This window comes from Nannobrachium achirus (assembly GCF_963921795.1).
Source record: "Nannobrachium achirus genome assembly, chromosome: 15".
Lineage (NCBI taxonomy): Eukaryota > Metazoa > Chordata > Actinopteri > Myctophiformes > Myctophidae > Nannobrachium > Nannobrachium achirus.
This window is the reverse complement of record NC_137822.1, coordinates 14,890,885-14,911,239: the sequence shown is the minus strand read 5'-3', so window position 1 is coordinate 14,911,239 and position 20,355 is coordinate 14,890,885. Positions and strand designations below refer to the sequence as shown.

The following is a 20,355-nucleotide window of genomic DNA, read 5'->3' as shown; positions in this document are numbered from 1 at the left end:
GTGTCTGATACAGAGCTGAGGTGGTCTTCAGAGGCAAAGGCTGTAGTGGACTTTGATGAAACCCGCTGGTTGTGCAGGCTTCTGTACTTCTATTAAGTGAAAGAGTACCACAGTTTATTTTTAAGTAAATGTATTAGAATAACAACTAACTTGATGTACAGTACATAAATGTATGTTAGTGTCATACGCACACATGCATTTAGAGATCTGGAATGGTTTGAGACATTACATTCATTGAATCAATAAAAATAATTTTACCGAACCACAAAGAGGCATGTACTATAGCAGCTTCTCAAAACAATTAAAACAAAACAATAACACCTATATGCTATATAATAGTACTTTGCAATAACAACAAAGACACTCCTTTAATGTGGGAGAAATGTGTAACCTCTACTGGCCCTAAATCAAGTTACTGTAATAAAGTCTTAAGAGACTAACCTTGAGGTTTTGAAAATGCTTCAAGGACTTGCAGTGGGAGTGTAGACCCGGAGATTGAAAATTATAGAACCTTTTGCAGAGGCGACAAAGGAAGCCAGCTACCGGAATTAAAAAATTTGACCCTGATGGAAAGAAGTTCATAGAATTACATTTCAAACAATTGTGAAAATAAGACTAAGTAAAGTAAAAGGGTGTTTATAAAAAATGTAATGTCTATAAAACTGCAAGTTATCAGTTTCAGAATAATCCCAAAGCTGACTTTATTCGGAATGAACAGTTGCGATCTGGGAACTCACCATATACAGTGTCAGTGTCATATTCCTCATCACTGTCCATGTCTTCCAGGTCCCCGTCTGTCTGAGATGACCAGCCATCCTACAAGGACAAAACATACAGCTAAATCAAATGGACAGTGAATCCTTTGAGGGCCTAACATTTTGAGTTTAAAATGAATGAAAGGTACATGACAGGAAAAACAATGCTTGACCTGTCTGGTGGAGCTGCCTTGGATTCTATCATTCCTCTGCCCTTCTTCTTGTTCCACTTCACTGCCCTCCTCTTCCTCAACCAAATATTCCAGCGAGGCTACAGAAGACTGCTCAGCCAAGTCATCTACCTGAAGTTAGTCCGCAACAGTAAAAACAGAACATGAACAGACATACATACCTCCTCCACCTCCAGGCAGATTGTGCAATGGAGTATCTATAAATTCCAGGAATCTCTGTATGTGAATTATGTCTGTCTTTATGTCTGTCCTTAGTTCAGATATCTCGATTACTGTTCATCTGATCGTATTCACACCTTGCATAAACTGATATTGTTGAGTGTGAAATCGATCAGATGAGCGGTTCAGACAGCCAAATAAAAACTCATTCAGATTGGCGATCATGCCCAGAACAGGCTTCAAGGTTCTTTTTTAAGCATTAATAAAATAATTATTAAAAATGGCAAAACAAACTTAAGTGAGCAGTGCTTTACTTTGTGTTCCTTGTTAGAATGGTGGCCGAGGACATTACTGGTCAATTCAGTTCTACAGGTGGCACCCCAATTCTGCAGGCCTGGTCCTTTTTCTCTGTAGGCAATTCAGATGTACAGTAGGCACACACGTTAAGAGAGTGATGACACAAGGCTCAACTTCTCAAAATGTAACCCTAAAAAATTCCACATTAATTTAACTAACTTTCACAAGTAAAAGGGCGAAACAATGCGAGTATTGTCTTGCCTTTACCAGCTAAATTAGAACATGACAGTAAACTCCAACAAACTAAACAGAAAGAGTACACAGCTAGGCCAGACATCGATCAAGCTGAATATTGGCTTAAAAACTATACATGTTAGGATACTGGTAGCTACAAAATGCTGTCAATGTAATTGGCAAATGATATATGAATTGTTGCACTCTTTGCATTATGCTTAAGCAATAAGACACAGGATGGAGTGCTTTATCGTGGTTATTGGTACGGGTGTTCTCAAAACATACTGTAGGCACGACATGAAGCGGAGTGCCGTCACCCTGCATACTTATAAGATAGAGCATGGCCTTGAGTGTTTTATTGCTTTTATACAACGGCAATGCACTGTGGTTAAATCTTTTTATTTGAATATGGGTTAGTACAATAGTGTTCAATTTCGCTACATTAGGTTGCTTTCAGCCCTCCACAATCCTAAATAGTTCCCCATTATATACCGAAGCTATACTTATACTGATGATTAACTGGTGTATTGTGGTTATCGGCATAGCTCCAAATACCTCTTTGCAATCCCATTTGACAGGTCATTCTCAAAACATACTGAGCATCTATTAATCTCGGGGTGTAAGGCACATTTTGTCTTCGGTACAGTATGTATGAGTGTATGACACCAACCCATCTTTGCATGCTCCCCGCAGAGACTCCTGGACCTGAGGCAACAGTGTGACTAGGCAGGTATTGCTCATGTGCTGAATCTCCATCATCCTCTGTTGGTGGGAAAAGCCAATCATATGTTCCTGGAAATTCTTTACAAAACACAGAAAGAACAAAAGAACCTTGTGGTTAAGACGTGCTTGCTTGAGCTTAAACTGCAAAGAACCTACATCAACTTGAGCTCGTCTTTCTCAGCCTAAACGCACGCACGCACGCAGAACATACCCCCCCCCCCCCCAATCCTGCCACACACACACACACACACACACACACACACACACACACACACACACACACACACACACACACACACACACACACACACACACACACACACACACACACACAGCAGCCTATCCAGTGATCACAAAGATCAATGCAAATTCAACCAAACACCAAAGTGCGCAATATTATAATTATAGGAGGAGCTACAATTTAGTCAAATCCTGCAATCTTTTCATATCAAGTGATCGAACTTAACACTTTGTAAGCCACGGGGAGCCCCTTAATGTTAAAACCGTAGTATATCGCACATCCCAGCAAGGAGTCTCAGCCACGCCGTACTTTCCCGGACTTTGTCATTAAAACCGGAATAAATGATTTTGATCCGAAAATCGGCGATCGTCTAACCTTCCCTAGTCACCGCTCGTCCATCGATGGCTCGTGGCTGCTCTGACATGAAACAGAAGTGACTCTCACGGCCTCTTCTTCTTCAGCCTTCCTTCCTCCCACCCACTTGTTTTTTGGACGTTAGCACTAGCAGAGCTGGAGTGCTAGGTGCTAGGCTATCCAAAGTGGACACATCGACTGTTCAGTCACTCCTGGACTATATGCATGGATCGTTATGCGAGCGGATCGCGCACGCGAAACGCACGGGGACATCGATGCTCGCCCAAAACCACCACTTTATCCCAACGGAGATCGAGAAAATCACGGTGAGCTAATGACCTGGGGGAAAAAAAAGAAAAAACAACGGCGCTGTCCAAGAAGGAGGGGCGGCGGGCTCATGTTTATAAACATAATATTATGTCTCAGATCACAATACAATAATAGAAATTTCACGGCTAATCTACCAACCACCATTCTATTTCGGACGGCAAAGGGTTAAGGAATGCTTGAAAAAAAGAAAGAAAACAACAGAAATGTCTCGTGTTATTTAGCCTTTCTGAGGCTATTAACATGGTTAAATCAATAATAATAATGATAATAATAATAATGAAAAAAGAAAACAGAAAAAGTATTTCCGAAATAAAATCCTAGTTTGAATTTTAGATTATAGCAGATCCACACACTAGCCAATTAAGAGGATTTATTTAATGTAATGTCGTAATATTTTGAGCAACAAGCTCTTCCTCAGACTTCTTCTACAGACAGAACGTCGCCATATTAAATCCCCATAGTCCCCATTACAAAACCTTTTATGACCGCTATTCAGCCTGAGTCCTGCTCGAAATGTCATGTCACGTCATGGCATTAAATTAAATCCTCTTAATGGCCTCTATTTAGTGTGCAGATCTTTCTGCTCTAATCAAGGTGTGTTTTTGATTCAGCACCCATTTATTGGACATTGGTGTGTGCATATGATATATAAAAAAAAAAGAAAGAATGGCTGGGTTTGAAAATATACCATTATCATCATGTGCAATATTTCCTATACCCAGATGTCAATAGATCAGAAGATTAAATCAGATTAGAATCTGTTTATGGAAAGGTATGTAAACATTATTGTTATTATAATTATAACATTAGTGTACAGTTGTGTGTATGTTCAATTTACCTGCTGGTTGTGACAGGTAATACTGCAGAGGTAGCAGTAGAATTTCTTAGTTTCCTCAGTAGTCTTCTGCTTCTCCTTAGCTTCCTCAATAGTCTTCTCCTTAGCTTCCTCAACAGTCTTCTCCTTAGCTTCCTCAATAGTCTTCTCCTTAGCTTCCTCAATAGCCTTCTGCTTAGCTTCCTCAATAGTCTTCTCCTTAGCTTCCTCAATAGCCTTCTGCTTAGCTTCCTCAACAGTCTTCTCCTTAGCTTCCTCAATAGCCTTCTGCTTAGCTTCCTCAATAGTCTTCTCCTTAGCTTCCTCAACAGACTTCTCCTTGGCTTCCTCAACCGTCTTCTCCTTAGCTTCCTCAACAGACTTCTCCTTGGCTTCTTCAATAGTTTTATCCGTGGCTTCCTCAATAGTCTTCTCCTTGGCTTCTTCAATAGTCTTCTCCTTGGCTTCTTCAATAGTCTTCTCCTTGGCTTCCTCAATAGTCTTCTCCTTGCCATCCTCAGCAGTCTCCTCCATCAGGTCATCCTCCTCGCTATCTTGTGACGCTAGCAAGGCATCTTCGTCCTCTGAGTCTAATGTATTGCTTTCCTCGTTCTGCTTATCAGATGGTGACCGGCCTGTCAAACCAGTGTCTATCAGCTGTTGGAATACAATATTAACATCGTCAACTTAAACGTATCCATTGTGCACTACATTTGTTCCTCCTATAAAAGATTGCATACTGCAGGCACACGCATGCAGTATGAGACTAGAAAGCCCAGTGTGGTTTGTTGACTTCTACCTTGGCAGTTCTGCTCTCCTCAAGCTCCTCTGCAGCATCAGATACTAATATGGACCCCCCTGCCTCGATAAGGATGCAGTCTGGAGATAGAGCCAACCATAGACACACAATTAGATGCAACATTACGTCATCGACGATTGGTTAACGGTCATCTGCCATCTTACTGGGTATTGTTTGCAATTGCCACCTATGGGCAGCAATATATGTTTCACCTGTGAAGCATTCATGCATTCACAACGTGACAACTCCCAAATTACAAGAGTCTTAATTGCCACACACACTCAACTCAAGTTTCGAGTACCGACAATCAGCGCAGCTTGTACCAAAACATGGTAAAAGACTTTACTTGAATTGTATTTGGAAATAACATTTTAGGTGATGTGATGGGGACAGGCCGTTCAGAGCCCTATTAACATCAAAGAAGTATAAATGTATGTGCAAAACATAGTGGAAGTACTTCTGTGGCCTAATGACAGTGTGCATTTGCCACTGATCATAATGAGATTAACCCCGGACACAAAGACAAACGCTCTTCTAGGTGGCCAGACTCCTGCTACCGTGTACAAGCCCGGAGACACCAACACAAGGGCAGCACAAAAACAACATAAATAAATAAAAAAAGCATGCAACTACTATTGACTACTGTAAGCCAAGCAGTCTTTTTTTGCCCATGTTCTTACCATCAGATGGGCTTTCCTCTGTAGCATTGTTATACTCTGGTATGAGTATAACATTGTCATCAGTCACAATGTTGGTCTTTTCAGAGGACTCCTCTATCCTGTACATGGAAGAAAGAGAAATTAGGACAAAGATGAGAAAGCCATGAATGTTTTTGTTCTGTCATAATCATGTCTAATTATTATTTGACTGACATATTATTTGATTAATCCCATCTCTCTGAATATGTAGGATAAAAGGACAATCAAATAAAGGGAAAAAAATTGTAGTAACGAGAGCCATACCCATCGGTCTTCTGCTTCTTGACCACAGGCTCCTCTGTTGGCTCTGCAGGTGGCTGTGTGCGTTCCTCTGTGATTGACGGTACACCATCTATAGGTTACATACATCCATCAATGCATTTTCACATACTCGTTTAACACACAAGGGGATAAGACATACAGTAGGTCCCATATATTCCAGCCAAAAGACAAATGTTCCTCTCCCAGTACCAGTGTTCTTTAAAATTGAACAAGGGAAAATGTTATCACAAGTAATGCTTAGTCTTGACTGAGATACCCAACCCTGAAAAACGACGACTAAGTGTGCCTCTGCCATACCTGTTCCACCCTCAGCCACGGTGTCATTGGTAACACTGGCTGCAGGTTGGCCATCTGTATTTCCTGCTGCCCTCTGCTCACTATCCCTCTTCCTGTCTGCAGCCTGCCAGGCAGACACGAAGTCAGCAGGCTATACACAAAGAGACAGATAAAAAAGGATTATGGATATATCAACAATGACTTGGCTAGTTCATACGAATTGGCATCACTGATGGCCACGTTTATCTGTTATCCACCTATTCTTCGTATTAGGTCCCCTTGGAACTAAGCCACGAATCCATGACCAAAACTAGGACTAAAATGTTATTCAGAGGGCCTCTCAAAGGCGAGGTTCACAACATTTGTCAAGTGTAATTTGAAAGCGGTTTCTACTGCACAAAACAAGCGCTCCCTCCCCCGTGCATCTTAGCCAATCACAGAGATTGGGGGTGAGAATAGCAAATACACAGCTGTAAGAGAGAGTTCCAAATCCGATCAACAGTGTTGGGTAGAAACCTTGTATGTCTAAAACCGTTGCTTTTCAGAAAAAAAAAATCACACCCGTGTGAACTGAGCAGTGGTTTACCCTCCCCCCCTTCCCCCCTGTGTGTGTGTGTGTGTGTGTGTGTGTGTGTGTGTGTGTGTGTGTGTGTGTGTGTGTGTGTGTGTGTGTGTGCGTGTGTGTGTGTGTGCCTGGTCTGGCCTGGCCTGAACAACAGCGCCCCTCCCTTAACATGTGTGGTCATAAAAGGTACTGCAGGCCTGCAGGCTACATACAGACACACACGCACGCACACACACACGCATACACACACGGCCACGTATAGGAGACGGTGTAACCACCGCTCAAAAAAAAACTGTGTTCCAAAGGATCCAATTTACCAGTGGTTATTTAGTCACAAGCTCTTGTTATTGTAATATTTTTCATTGGTTAGATATTTATGAAACCCACAAACAGACTTAACCACTTTCACTTTTAAGTTTTCAATAATATTGAAAACAGCAGATCTCCTCACATTGCCACGTGCTGTTAGCTTGTAGATTGTCTATTTTCACTACTTTTGTACAACATTATTGTACAATGACAAAATCTGGAAGTCTCAGTTGGAACTGTTACCCCCGCGACACGATTCTGGATAAGAGGTTGAAGATGGATGGATGGATGGATGGAGGGTTGGATGAATTTCCCCCCAAAAAATTACAAAAATGTTAAAAGAATAATAGTAATAATGTTGAAATTCTGGGTTTATGCCCAACAGCACAAAATGTGTAGGTGGAACAATGGGGGAAATGCCATACTACAAGCTATTGAATGGGTGAGCAAAACTTTAATGATCCTCCAGTAATTACCGTGGCATTGGGTGGGTTGGTGTTTTTGTAGTAGACGCCACCGTGGGGGTGGAAGTGTCGAGCAGGTGGGAAACCCATCATGGGGGGCTTGCGAGCCACACCCATGGGAATTGGCCCCAGTATGGAGGAGCGGGGCCCTGCAGCATAGAACTGACGGTACTGCTGCTGTCCAGCCACCGCAAAGCCCCGCATGCTACCTGGATGGTGGACCGAGGAGGGAAGACATAGATTAGAATCAAATAAAGTGGATAGATAGATAGATACCTTTATTATCCCATGGGGGAAATTAATTTGCCCAGAGGCAGCACAGCAGTTAATAGTTCTGCTGCCTTTACGATCCTCACCGGCATTTAAAGGGTTAAAATCATGGTGCCGTTGACGACGCTCACCATCAATCTTACTGTAAATACAGTAAATATATTATGACTTACTATACGGCTCCGTGGTCCACTGTGCATCGGTAAATCCCGCGACTTGTTTACAACGCACGTTGGGCGTGCACGCGAAGTGAACGTCCTCCATAGTAAATCCATTGAGAGACCCATAAAGAGACTTCATTTACTCAAAAAGAGACATTGATCCAAAAGGGTGGCCTGTTTACAGTACAAACTACACTCGGCTTGGCGCAGCCATGTTTCTTTTCTGGGCCCACACTGTCATGTGACTAGATGACGTAAACGTTGCCGTCAAGTGATAATCCAAAGGAAAAAAAAACAACTCCGCCCGGCCCTTCAAAATAATAGCAGTGGCCTACGGAAGAAGCGGCGCGGCACCAAGGCACCAAGCATCCCTTCAAAATAAGAGGCAGTAGAAGTGTTAAAGGTTACAAAGAGGTAAGAAAAATAAGAAGAAAAAAAAGAGTACTGTTGTGTACAGTCAAAAAACGCTAGGCACAATAAAAAGAAGAATATAAACATAAAGTGACCACAAGGACAGGAAGAATGACAGCAGTAAATAACATTTGTTTCATGGTTGTAAATGCATTGGCTTGTAATATGAGCAAGAGCTGCCACTCCTATAATGCAGTTAGCATCGGATAGCATTGAGAAAAACGTTGATTATGTTTTGGAGCTCTGCAACAATTGGTTCTGATCAAGCAATCTTATTGGCGAGAGCCACGTTATTTCCAACAACATAATAGGGCTATGACTATGCTTATAATCCCGATTATTTAAATTTTTTTTTTAAAGATTTGTTTTTAGGCTTTTATGGAGTAGACTGACTGTAGACTGAAATGGGGGGAGAGATGAGGAGTGACACGTGGCAAAGGTCGTCCGGATCAGGAATCGAACCGGCGACGCCGCCAGGCATCCATGCCTAAGTGGTATGTGCCTGGACCAGTAGGCGCCCCAATCCTGATTATTTTACTGAATACTGTAATCATAATTATTCAATGTCCATTGGATTGTTACAATGACAAATAAACTCTAATCTAATCTAATCCAAAGTGTTTTGGTGGGTACATATGATTTTATACTATCTTTAAAGGGATATTTCACTTTCAAAAATCAAAAAAACTTTTGGTAATTTTATCATCTAATCAGGCTTTTATGAACACCCTGAACAGTTTTTAATTGGCTTGATTGAATATTTAGATATTTGATGTAAATGTTACCAGGCCCTCCAGGCCCAGGGCACCCCACGCACACCCATTGTAACTTCAAACTTAATTTTAACCATGATAGATTCATTAAAAACACCCATTATTTTTTCTGGTGACTCATACTACCCTCCTAATATGTGAGCAGGCCGTGTTATTTCAATAACGTTTTTCATTTATTTTTAATAATTATTTTTTTGTATTTCATTTTTTCCATTTTCCCAAATAATTATTAAAAATAAATGAAAAAAGTTATCGAAAAAACACGGCCTGCTCACGTATTAGGAGGATAGTATGAGTCACCAGAAAGAATAATGGATGTTTTTAATGAATCTGTCATGGTTAAAATGGAGTTTGAAGTTAAAATGGGTGTGTATGTGGAGAGAGGCCCTTCCACTGCGCCCTGTTGAAAGTGGAATATCCCTTTAAAGCCTTATTGTACTTTTCACTGCCTTATCTTTGGCCAAACATGATATGATGGCCTCTGTGATTTTATTGTGCCACTGTGAGTCTGATGGATGGATAAATGGGGTTGTACAATGTTCTGGTTGTGAAATGGGTGAGGAGACGAGGGCAAGGTACAACAGCTGACCGAAGAATAGTTTTAATTATATACTATATATCTGATTGACTTTTGTACGACTTAAACGGTAGTACAGCTCGGTCATAAAAGAAAATACGTTTTTCAGATCACCAAAACCATCAATTATAAGTTGCTTAGTCAGTATAAAGTGTATAAAGGTATGGTAGTTCATGTGTGCTGTGCGGAGATTACACTTATAATACTTCATAAACCTTTGTAATAAGTAGTCTTACATGATTATAAACATTTATAACGAGTGTTATGAAGCCTTATAAGTGCATTACAATGCATTATAAATGTGATTATGATGCATTATAGACCTGTAAAGTGTTATCGACCTATTTCCATTATTAAGGAGGAGCAACTCCAGTCATACCTTGCATACGTTGCATCATTATGGCTCCCTGTAGCATGTGGTTCGGGCCGATGATGGTAGTCTGGGTAGCCTGGCACAGGTTGACCATCCTGGGTGCAGGGGGAGCCTGTGGAGCCACAGGGATGGCCCTGCACCACAAGCATACAGGTTTATTTGCTTTTTTCCAGCAACTAATATTATGATACATTTCAAGAAAAAATTGCTCAAATGTTGGGCAATGGATTTCAATGTGGGGTCCCGAGACTCCCAGGGGTCATTGAGGGGGTTCCAGGGGGTCCCCAGGTAAACGTTTATGAGTGTACAATATGGAACCAAACGGTTCCAATTTAACTTTCAATTTGTACACTTAATAATTAAACTGACACTGAGGATTATACTGCAGTTTGGGGTCCCAGAGAATAAAAAAAACTAAAACAACAACAAACTAAAAAGGTCAGTGTGGCCTAATGAATATCAAACTGGGGGTCCTTCAAATTAAAAAGGATGAAAAATCACTTGTGTTCAGTTTAAAATGACCCTCTTTCTAACGACAATGTCTGATTGGGGCCTTGCTTGCTGATCCCCGGCGTGGGGTTGGTGGTCTTACCGCTGTGCCTGGACCTGGTGGTGATGGTGGTGGGCAGCATGGGGATGATGGGGGACATGGTGCGCCGGCGGAGGCTGTGGCGGCGGAGGGGGAGGCGGCTGCTGCTGGAAGAGCTGCTGGAGCTGCCGCAGGTGCTGCTGGAACTGCTGATGCTGGTGGTGCTGCTGCTGCTGTTGCTGGTGGAGATTGTGTGGATTGAACATCCTCCTGCTGTTGTCACAACAACAAACAGTGTCCGATCCGAACCAACAGCGGCTTTAGAAGTAGTCCTCGTCGGACACCTGTTCTGTTCTTCAGCGTGAGGTTCTGTAGAGCATGTGTTAGGGGGGAAAAAAGCAATGCGATGCTTGAAAATCTGCTCCGATCAATTATGTCTCATCTCGTGCAGATATATAGTAAATAAAAATACAGTGCGCGTCCATCCATGATCCATACCAACAGGTCCGTCAGACAGTGCAGTGGACAACAATTAGGTCTAAAAATTGTGTTGGAAAACGAACCGACGTTAGCAAAGTTTAGCTGGTCAACACGAACATTTTCACGATTTTCCCCTCGTCACTTAGGAAACGTGGTGTAGTTGTAGAATCAGCCGACTTGCGTCGCTGCATCATAGACTGTAGAAAAATAGCGCTGCATGCGGCGATCAATGAACACATTCAGCGAATATTCCAAAAACCAAACAAAATGAACACATGTAGCTGATCGCCGTTGCCTTCAAAATAAAATGCAGTACAGTCTGTTGCTGTCCCAACATGGACAGTGAAACCTCACTGAAACACAGTTACCGTAATTGACCTATTATTAATTATTAATTAATTATTATTATTATTAACGTCATTAATATGATGCATTAATTAGCTGCAGCTGTTGTTATTCTTCCAATAAACTGCATGTGCCCTTATTATGAATATTTAACACCGGCATATATTATCATATATATTTTGGATAAATAATATATTATTCATGTACTCTTGCAATATATTTTACACCATCCTCATAAGGTGCATCATATGCTACTGTTTGTAAACAGAGGTAGTAAGAAGAGTAAGTTTTCGTCTGGTCTGGATATTGTCTCATTGTGTTTTACTGTAGCTAACATGACACTTGGCATGCTACGGTTTAGCTGACTGTGGCTAACAACATTTAGCATAACACACATTCTTTTTAAAACAAATACCCCCGTAAAAAGCTAGCAATACTAAAGTTGCACAACTTTGCACAATTAACCTGTGCTACTTACAGTTAAGAGGTCCGAAATGTCCAACCAGGAAAACCGAAAGCCGCACGGAAATAACGTTATGGATGACAACAACACAGATTAAGTAGGTTCCTTCCCCAGTATTGCGCTGCACTACTTGATAATCTAACCTCGCGTCGAGATGCGTCGCGCTCTGGTTTCTATTTACTGCTCAGGGCTCACATCCGGTCTAAAGCCCGCCTATCGTATCCGGTAAGTTGCACACAAAATACCGCATGCACGCAGGCCGCTTCCGTATCCGGTCAAGACCGGATCTATAGCCTATAAAGTAAATGAATCCCAGACTACACTTGATTCGAGGAACTGTACGGAGAATGACAGACAACGTCCACGACCAATCAAAAACATGTTTTACATTTTGTGACGTTTAGAAATACATTTATAGTTTAGGTTAAGGATTCATAGTTAAGTTTAGGCTGGTCCATACGGATCTATTCTAGACATGGGTCTATCTAGTGAGTCTAGTTATTAGACCTAGATAACTCTATGGTTATTACTAGTGGTTGCCTGGTTGGATAGCCTATAGGCTATATTATGCTTTCAAAAACTAACATGTTGTTGGTATGGTTCGTGCAATTTATTTTAGTTCATAGGTCTATAATATTTATTTTAGGACCCAGGTTGAATCAGAACGAAAAACGGGTGCTGATCCACCCTGCTGTCTTGAATGCTTGAATGTATCCGTTCATTTCAGCACCATGGATAGTAGATCTATCCGCAGGTCTGCCTGCGCAGGCTGCGCATATCAGTCTATTAGGGTGGACAAAAGGACAACAACTAATTTAACCTTAATGAAGACTTCGCAATCAAATTTTAATTCATATGGGTCTACATTATGGTAGCATAGCCTACATACACTTAAGTCCAGAGTTGAAACTTGCAAGTCCAGACTCCTGTCAGTGACAGAAAGTGGGTAACTTCAACTTGCTTGGTCAACAACAGAGACGCATGCACCGCCGAGCGGTGCAACAATGTAACTGCAGGGAGATCTCTTCTCCTGAGAGAAAAGGAGATCATCTCCATCCATCCACTCGGGTGCGCGGTGGTACAGCCGAGAGGAGGAGGAGGCACCATAAATACCAATGAGGAATAGCCCACCGAGGAGACGTGATAAATGAGGACGCAATCAAAAACATAACATTCGCTGCGATCGGGTGTTATTAATTAAGTGACACAAGGAGGGTGACAACTGACAAGGAGGAGGGGAGGGGGGACACGTTCATTTCTGTTTTCTGAGAAGGAGAGCAACAAGAAGAAGCGACTTCTTCTCGCCTCGTCGCAAGGATGGGGAACCGGGGAATGGAAGACCTGATTCCTCTGGTGAACCGAATGCAGGATGCGTTCTCTGCCATCGGTCAAAACGCAGCACTGGACCTGCCCCAGATCGCCGTGGTCGGCGGCCAGAGTGCAGGGAAGAGCTCGGTGCTGGAGAACTTCGTGGGGAAGTAAGTGGGGGTTTGAAAATAGCCGATCTGCAAGCTCACAATTCGTCGCATCGCGACGCATTGTGAGCTTGTAGATTGGCTATTTTCAGATGTACGACGATGTGACTGTGCACCACCAACGCGTCAAGACGAAAATCGCAGATCTACAAGCTATACAGCGCATCGCGGTGCCATACGTTGTAGAGCCTGTAGATCAGCTATTTTCGGTCTCACACCTAACCCCATCCCCCAAACAGGTCCTTCCTTCGTTGCTTCTATCTGTTATAGGAATCCTCTGAACGAATAATAGATAGCCTACATTAAAATTTAGTTTTTGCTGTGTTTAATATTTGTCCTTTCATTATCTAATATAGCTGATCCAGTCCGGGGAGATTATTTTGTTAGGCTATATAAATCCTACTCAGAAAATGCACCGTCTTTTTTTGCATGGTGCATTGGCTGAATACCAAAACAAGCATAGTGGTTGGCCTACTACGAATTTGATTTATTATAGTAATGACTAATATTCGAAATATAGTTGGTTAATCAATATTCAAATTAATCCATTTTTACAAACCAACACATTGTTTGTTGCCTTGCAAATACAAATGTTGTCTGTTTGCTTGAATTGGCCACTGTCCAGCATTAATATCCTAATAAGCACCAGCTTTTCTTAATGTGGAAGCTGTTTCTGAAAGATTTTGTTTCAAATAAATGAACATACAGGATATTGAGTGTCTGGAATAGCTAAATATAGTGCATCAACGTGGCACAAACGTGTTCCCTTGTTTGGACAAAATACATTTGTAGGGCCTGACACCCTATAGGCTACACAAGGTGATAATAGATAGCCTACTAATTCCAGATCATTCTTCACTTCATTGTTTGTCTATAGGTGCCATCATTTCGTTGGTCATCACGGTAATATTTCCCTGTCTCATGTGTAGCCTGTACATTGTTTCGATCAAAGCATTCAAATTGTAAAATGATGCGTTCAGTAAACCCACACACTCAACAAGCAGGATGCATAGGGAACCAATCTGCTATATGCTGCAGTGTGACCTTGTGGAGAGGGGAGGGGGAGACTGAGGGGGCAGAGTAGAGTGTCCATCTGAGCTTTGAGCCTTTCCAGCTCAGCTCAGCATCCATCTGTCAGCACTTATAGGTGAACCAGCTTATGGCATGTAGACAACATAGGTGGTGTTGGTGGCACACTTGCTTATTGACCCAGTCAATCCCAGTTTTGGGCAAGTCACTTAGAAATGTACATAGCTATTAGTTTCTCTTCATGGAATGTAACCGAGCTACACTGAAAGGTTCTTTTAAAAATATTGAAGTTATTATTGTACCTATGGTAAAGTGGCTGAGGACATGTCATTGATTGATTGAATAAAACATAGATTAGCCTAAGCTACAAATGAATGGATTGGAGAGGTAGTGGTAGGTACTGAAAATAATAATAATTGTGACGCTACACGTGCTGCTTGTGGGGTGAATTAATATACAAATGAAACATATGCCATACTGATAAACTCTAGAGAAATAAAACAGACATTTTTTAGTTAGTGTTATGGTAGAATCGAATTGCCACACGTTATATGGCAATAAAATCTGCTCTTGTCTATCATGTCACAGCACACTTTGGGGCATGTTTCTGTTAGTGTCCCGAAAACAACATGAGCCATGGATCAATCACTAAAATGACCATAGGCCTACTAATAATTGTATGACATATTGCATTTCCCTAATACAGTAGGCTACTCCAGGAAAGGATTCAGTGAGGGTGTTGCTTGCCATAGAGAACAGATTTAGACTTTAGCAACACATTACAATGCATATTAGTAGTAGCTACCTTGCTTTTACTGTAGATGGCTGTGGCAGAAAGTACAGTAGGAATCCGAAATAATTGTGTTCATAATGGAACAAGTGTATCAACTTTAGTGACAGCTGTAGGATTAATACAATCACACTGACTAATAAGTGTTTGCAAAACATTGTGCGTGCGCACGCTTATATTGAGCTTGTGTATGTTGTGTCAACAAGTGATGCAGTCTTTGTTATTGTGTTACAAAGAACCAATTGCAGACGAGCATCCTGTCATGCAGTATGTGTATGGAGTGTGTGTCCAGCTGCACTGACATCACTAAGGTCATCTATCTTTATGCCTGTCTGTCTGTCTGTCTGTCTGTCTGTCTGTCTGTCTGTCTGTCTGTCTGTCTGTCTGTCTGTCTGTCTACAAAACACATACTCATATTGTACATTGTCTGCTTACATGTCATAATATCCTCTTCCGTTGTCTTTCTCTCTCACACACACACACACACACACACACACACACACACACACACACACACACACACACACGCACGCGTGCGCACGCACACCGGCACATGCTCATGCACACAGACAAACACAAACGCACCCTCTCTTGCCACACATTACATTTGCACTTGCATAGAATTTGTCCTTGCATTTACCCATCCAAACTATGGGGAGCTGTGACTGCCATTTATAGGCTTACCGAAAGGCACCCATGGAGCAGTTAGGGATACAGTATACAGTGTATACACATATAGCACAAATCACAAAAGTGGCTGCATTAGTGATGGTTAAAATTAACAGTGCAGTCTAAGTATACTCATTACTGAATATTATGTTATGTGTGCAGTGTGCCAGTATGGGAGTTGTATTTCATCCTATTAGTCAGTATGGGTGTATGGCAAAGGGTCCTTCTTTCGGTTGAGGGATTTCCTCATCAGGTCACATGACTGTTTCTCTCATTCTACAACTCCGGTTCTGACCTGGTTATGATGATGTCACAGACTTTGGAGGAGATTAACGCCTCAAGCAAGAGTGGTAGTGGGCAATGGTCCTTAAAGCAGCACTATGTAGTGTGTGGTATCAGTGGTCACTTTAGACACAAATAACATGGCAGCCAACGTCTCTGACTTCATTACCAGAGAGTCTCTGCATTAGGGCTGGGGCGGTATGGATTTTTAGTTATCGCGGTAATAAGTCACTGTTTACTGACGGTATGGCTGTATCTCCCAAAAAAGTTGTTTTGAATGATTAAAAACACTGCGGTATGCATTACACAACAGCGGTATTGCGGTTATTGCACCCAGCCCTAGACCGCACCAATGCAACTCCTTGCAAATAGTCGCAACTGATTTGGCTGGGAGGCAGGCACATCCATAAATGTCACAAAGCTTGAAGCCTTTCCTATAGCTTACTTGATAATTGAGCATTCAAGTATGCTCAGTGTATTGGATGTAAAGTTTTATTAAACATGAAGGAATGTGAAAAGGAGACAATAACTTGGAATTGGATTAGGGTTAGGGGTAGAAGATATTACTCAATGTGAATGAAGTAAATTGTGGTAAAACATTGACTCAGTTTTGAGTCAAGTAATGTTCATCCTTGGTAGTGAGTGGTGAGTTGTTGAGATGATCAAGATCACAATCCTCTTTCTCCAGTTTAACAACCCTGGTACCGTACCATCATGACTCCCTTTAAACTCAACATTGTTATTCCAGTGCATGTCTGGCTTGCATGACACAGGGACAAGGACAGACTAATCTAATACTAATAATATGACAGACTGTGTCTGGTCTACTACTAATGATAGTTGTACAGAATGTTTGTCTAATACGAATGAAGACAAAATGTTTGTCTAATTCTAACACTTTGACCGAATGTTTGTCTAATGAAAACAGAATGTTCATCTAACACTAATGATATGACAAAGTTTACCACCCTGGAACACAGACGCCAATTGAGTTTGTCATATCACCGCCCTTTGTCTCCGCTCTCCGCTTTGCCCTGTCTATCCTATAGCTTTTGTTAGTTTCACTTTTGCATGTACATATTATATTAACTGGCATTCATTGAAAGAAACCTAACACAATGTAGAGTGGCATATATAACCTTTGGTATAAAGTTTGGTTTTAAAATAGTTCCTGTATGCTGATGTGGCACATGCACATACAATATAATACAGTATAATATACAGCCAGCCCATTTCCAGGTCAACACAAAATGTGTGTGCTACAGTAGGTGCATATCCTGCAATCCAATATTAGCTACAATGTACATCCACCAGTTAAAGGTGCTCCCTAAATAGAATGTACTTACTTATGCCCTTTTCGGTTGTGTTTTGCAGCTGCAGAGTTTTCGGCTTCACAGCTGGTGAAAGTGCAGAAAATATAATTAGAATGAACAATTTAGACATGTAGATGCTCTACATTTAGAGTGCTTAATCAGAGTAAATGACATGGATCCTAGTGAACAAACGTCAGCGTAAATAGTTATAGTGAAATGAAAGAAAAAATAGTGCCTTCGGCCGTACGGCCTGGCGGAGACAATAACAAAACATGTGTGAACAAATAACCAACATAATACAGTATCTGCAACTAACATCCATAATAGGCAAATTTGGAGGAATTTGGATGTACAACTGCACCCCACTCTCTCACTCTCACTATCTCTCTCTCTCTCTCTCTCTCTCTCTCTCTCTCTCTCTCTCCATATGTTTAATTAGCACATCCCCAGGAGGCCTTCTAAGAGCATGGAGCTGTAATCGTTACCAGCACCCAGCATGCAGTGCCACGCACTGGGAGTCTGGGAGACGATACACCAATGCACAAGAATTGGGGCGGAGGAGGGAAGTTATATTTGTGGGCTAATCAAGAAAAGGTTGCAGGAATCTGATCACCAAACAATTTGACATCATTCTTTGTAGCAGCAAATATAAAGAAAAAGATTATTAAGAATAGCAAGTTAAGGTAGAGAGAAATAGCTAAGTATGTGTGCGTGTGAGTGTTCATGTTGTATTCAACATGAACATACTGAACGTTCAATTACTCTGTGTTCAATTCAGAGTAAAAAATAAATAAATAACTTAAATTTAAGAAGAAAAAAAAAGAAACTGAGAAGTAAACATCTGAATCATTTACACCCATCACAGTGATCAACTCCACAAATGAAGACACTCTCAGTCTCAAATCAACATTAGGTACTTAAACGTAACCTTTAATCACATTGAAACGTTTCCTGTGTGAACATGCCACAATGCTTAACTAATTGCTACGTTTTAATCAAAGAGAGTAGAAAAACACGACTGCAAGTGCTAATCATGACACTGTGTGGTTAGACATACTGTAACAACAAACTGACCATATTTCATTTTGGTTGGAATATAGTTGTATTTGTTAATGCAGCATGTTAATAATTGCTAATGCAGAAGAATTGTGCATGAACTTGAAGGAGCACTTCACCCATTTAAAACCTAATTTTCATATAATTGGTCCTTACTATATAAGATGGTTATAATCATAGGATGGCACAATTTCCATATGGGAACCTATATCCGACAGTTCGGAAATAGGCTGTCTGAGCAAGAGACGTAACCCCTAACAGCCGCCCTCTCTATGAGCTCATCTAAGCGATCTGAGCAGCCATCTAATGGACGAATGCAGAAAAGTAATTTGTCCTCCCCCGTCCTCCCCGGTGACCTGTAAATACTCCTTTTCCCTTTTATCCACACACAGCACAATTGGTTTCAGTACCATGGACAGTTCCAAAGACATGCAACCCAATAGAAAGATCATCTACAAATACTGCATCACTTTGTAGCTCACCACATTGTGTTGAATCAGCACAGAGCACTCGTCAAATATTGTGATGACTTTTTTTAATGAGCAACATGTTTTATTTACAACATTTACAACTTCAAACTAGGGCAGAACAATACTGTTAAAAAACACACTTTTGCAATTATGTTATAGAACGTTGCCGTTAGGATTTTTAACTGAGATTCATATCAACCCATTGATTTTCTTGTCAATATCTTTCAGAACTTGAAATTAGTTTTTCTTGTTCAAGAAAAGTATGTTGCAGCATGCTGGACTTACTGAGATTGTGTATGATGAAAAAGTAAAGGATTCACCACCACTTGATTCATAGACGAAATATACACAAAGTACTAGAATATCTTCCATCTTGCACACCCCATTCTCTCAAAAGGCTCAATTCATTGCAGCGTCTGAGATTTGGAAATGGCAGTAATTCATACTGTGTTATAACTAATGCACCAGTGTCAGTGATACTCAAGTTAAAAGTCTTCAGAAGACTTATTAAAGAATTTAACTAAATCCCTTTTTTTGTATCTCGATATTCGAATATGTGGCATTTGCCCTGACTCAACCCAACCCATTGAAATTATGCTATTCAACAAATGCTGCGCAAGTATGCATTGCCTAGGTGTGCTCCCTGCACAGTTGGCTGTTAAATAATATGGTCTCTTTAAGTCTCCATCTAAAAGGCACTTTATTACTGAAGCCTGCATGGGCTAGCACAATCCTGGATTATAAAAAAAATAACACCCAGTGTCAAGTGAGTTGTGATATTTATGAATTAATTCCATTATGCGTCCCACGAAGCTTGGCCAATGTGACCCTGGCCATACGTACAAACACACACCAATTGATCAATGACAGTCCGAACAGCCCGACGCGGGACAAACAGTCAAATACAGATGTAGGGGCGGATAGCACCGCTCAAATAGTCACCAGATCTCAACCCACTTAACAGTTAAGTCGGAATAAATCATAAATTATGGTAGCTAGGGAGGCTGGCTTATTCACCTTATTCCTGGCCCTCTCTAGGGAGGCTTCCATTGCCTTTTACAGAGGGCGCTAGAGAGTTTTTCTCTGTGTGCTGCTTCAAAAACATCTTTTCACTTCCTCCCAAGTAAGGAAGGGATTTTGTCTGTTGCCAGATTTTGCCAAAGAAACAAGCGGCCAGGTCTATGAAAAATAAGCCCAATAGAAGCAACTAGGCTCAGTTTTACTACTTTAAATTTACATTTGAAAATAGCAGATCAGCAAGCTCACAATGTGTCACCTTGCGACACATTGTGAGCTTATATATTTGATATTTAAAAATACTGAGGGGAAAAAAATACAAAAATATTTTGAATATTTTTGAAACATTTTAAGTGTGGAGGTCCCTGGCACCACATATTT

The 20,355-nt window shown here is 41.1% G+C and overlaps 2 protein-coding genes across 2 annotated transcripts in view; one reads left to right on the top strand and one right to left on the bottom strand.

Moving 5' to 3' along the window:
• ciz1a (cdkn1a interacting zinc finger protein 1a) overlaps positions 1–11,971 on the bottom strand; it is a gene marked incomplete at its 3' end in the record, with an annotated part of 12,650 nt that extends 679 nt beyond the window's left edge. Inside the window, exons 1-15 of the mRNA XM_080743422.1 lie at positions 11,889–11,971; positions 10,649–10,954; positions 10,063–10,190; positions 7,504–7,700; positions 6,175–6,304; positions 5,860–5,947; positions 5,578–5,675; positions 4,898–4,977; positions 4,123–4,755; positions 2,307–2,437; positions 1,420–1,513; positions 929–1,057; positions 738–816; positions 442–563; positions 12–89 (exon numbers count right to left, since the gene is read on the bottom strand). Coding sequence (XP_080599548.1) covers positions 12–89; positions 442–563; positions 738–816; positions 929–1,057; positions 1,420–1,513; positions 2,307–2,437; positions 4,123–4,755; positions 4,898–4,977; positions 5,578–5,675; positions 5,860–5,947; positions 6,175–6,304; positions 7,504–7,700; positions 10,063–10,190; positions 10,649–10,851 — 2,190 coding nt within the window. The 5' untranslated portion in view covers positions 10,852–10,954; positions 11,889–11,971. The remainder of the gene's footprint in view (positions 1–11; positions 90–441; positions 564–737; positions 817–928; positions 1,058–1,419; positions 1,514–2,306; positions 2,438–4,122; positions 4,756–4,897; positions 4,978–5,577; positions 5,676–5,859; positions 5,948–6,174; positions 6,305–7,503; positions 7,701–10,062; positions 10,191–10,648; positions 10,955–11,888) is intronic.
• A 1,219-nt stretch (positions 11,972–13,190) lies between these two features.
• dnm1a (dynamin 1a) overlaps positions 13,191–20,355 on the top strand; it is a gene marked incomplete at both ends in the record, with an annotated part of 104,232 nt that continues 97,067 nt past the window's right edge. The window contains one exon of the mRNA XM_080743262.1: positions 13,191–13,351. Within this exon, the coding sequence (XP_080599388.1) occupies positions 13,191–13,351 (161 nt within the window). The remainder of the gene's footprint in view (positions 13,352–20,355) is intronic.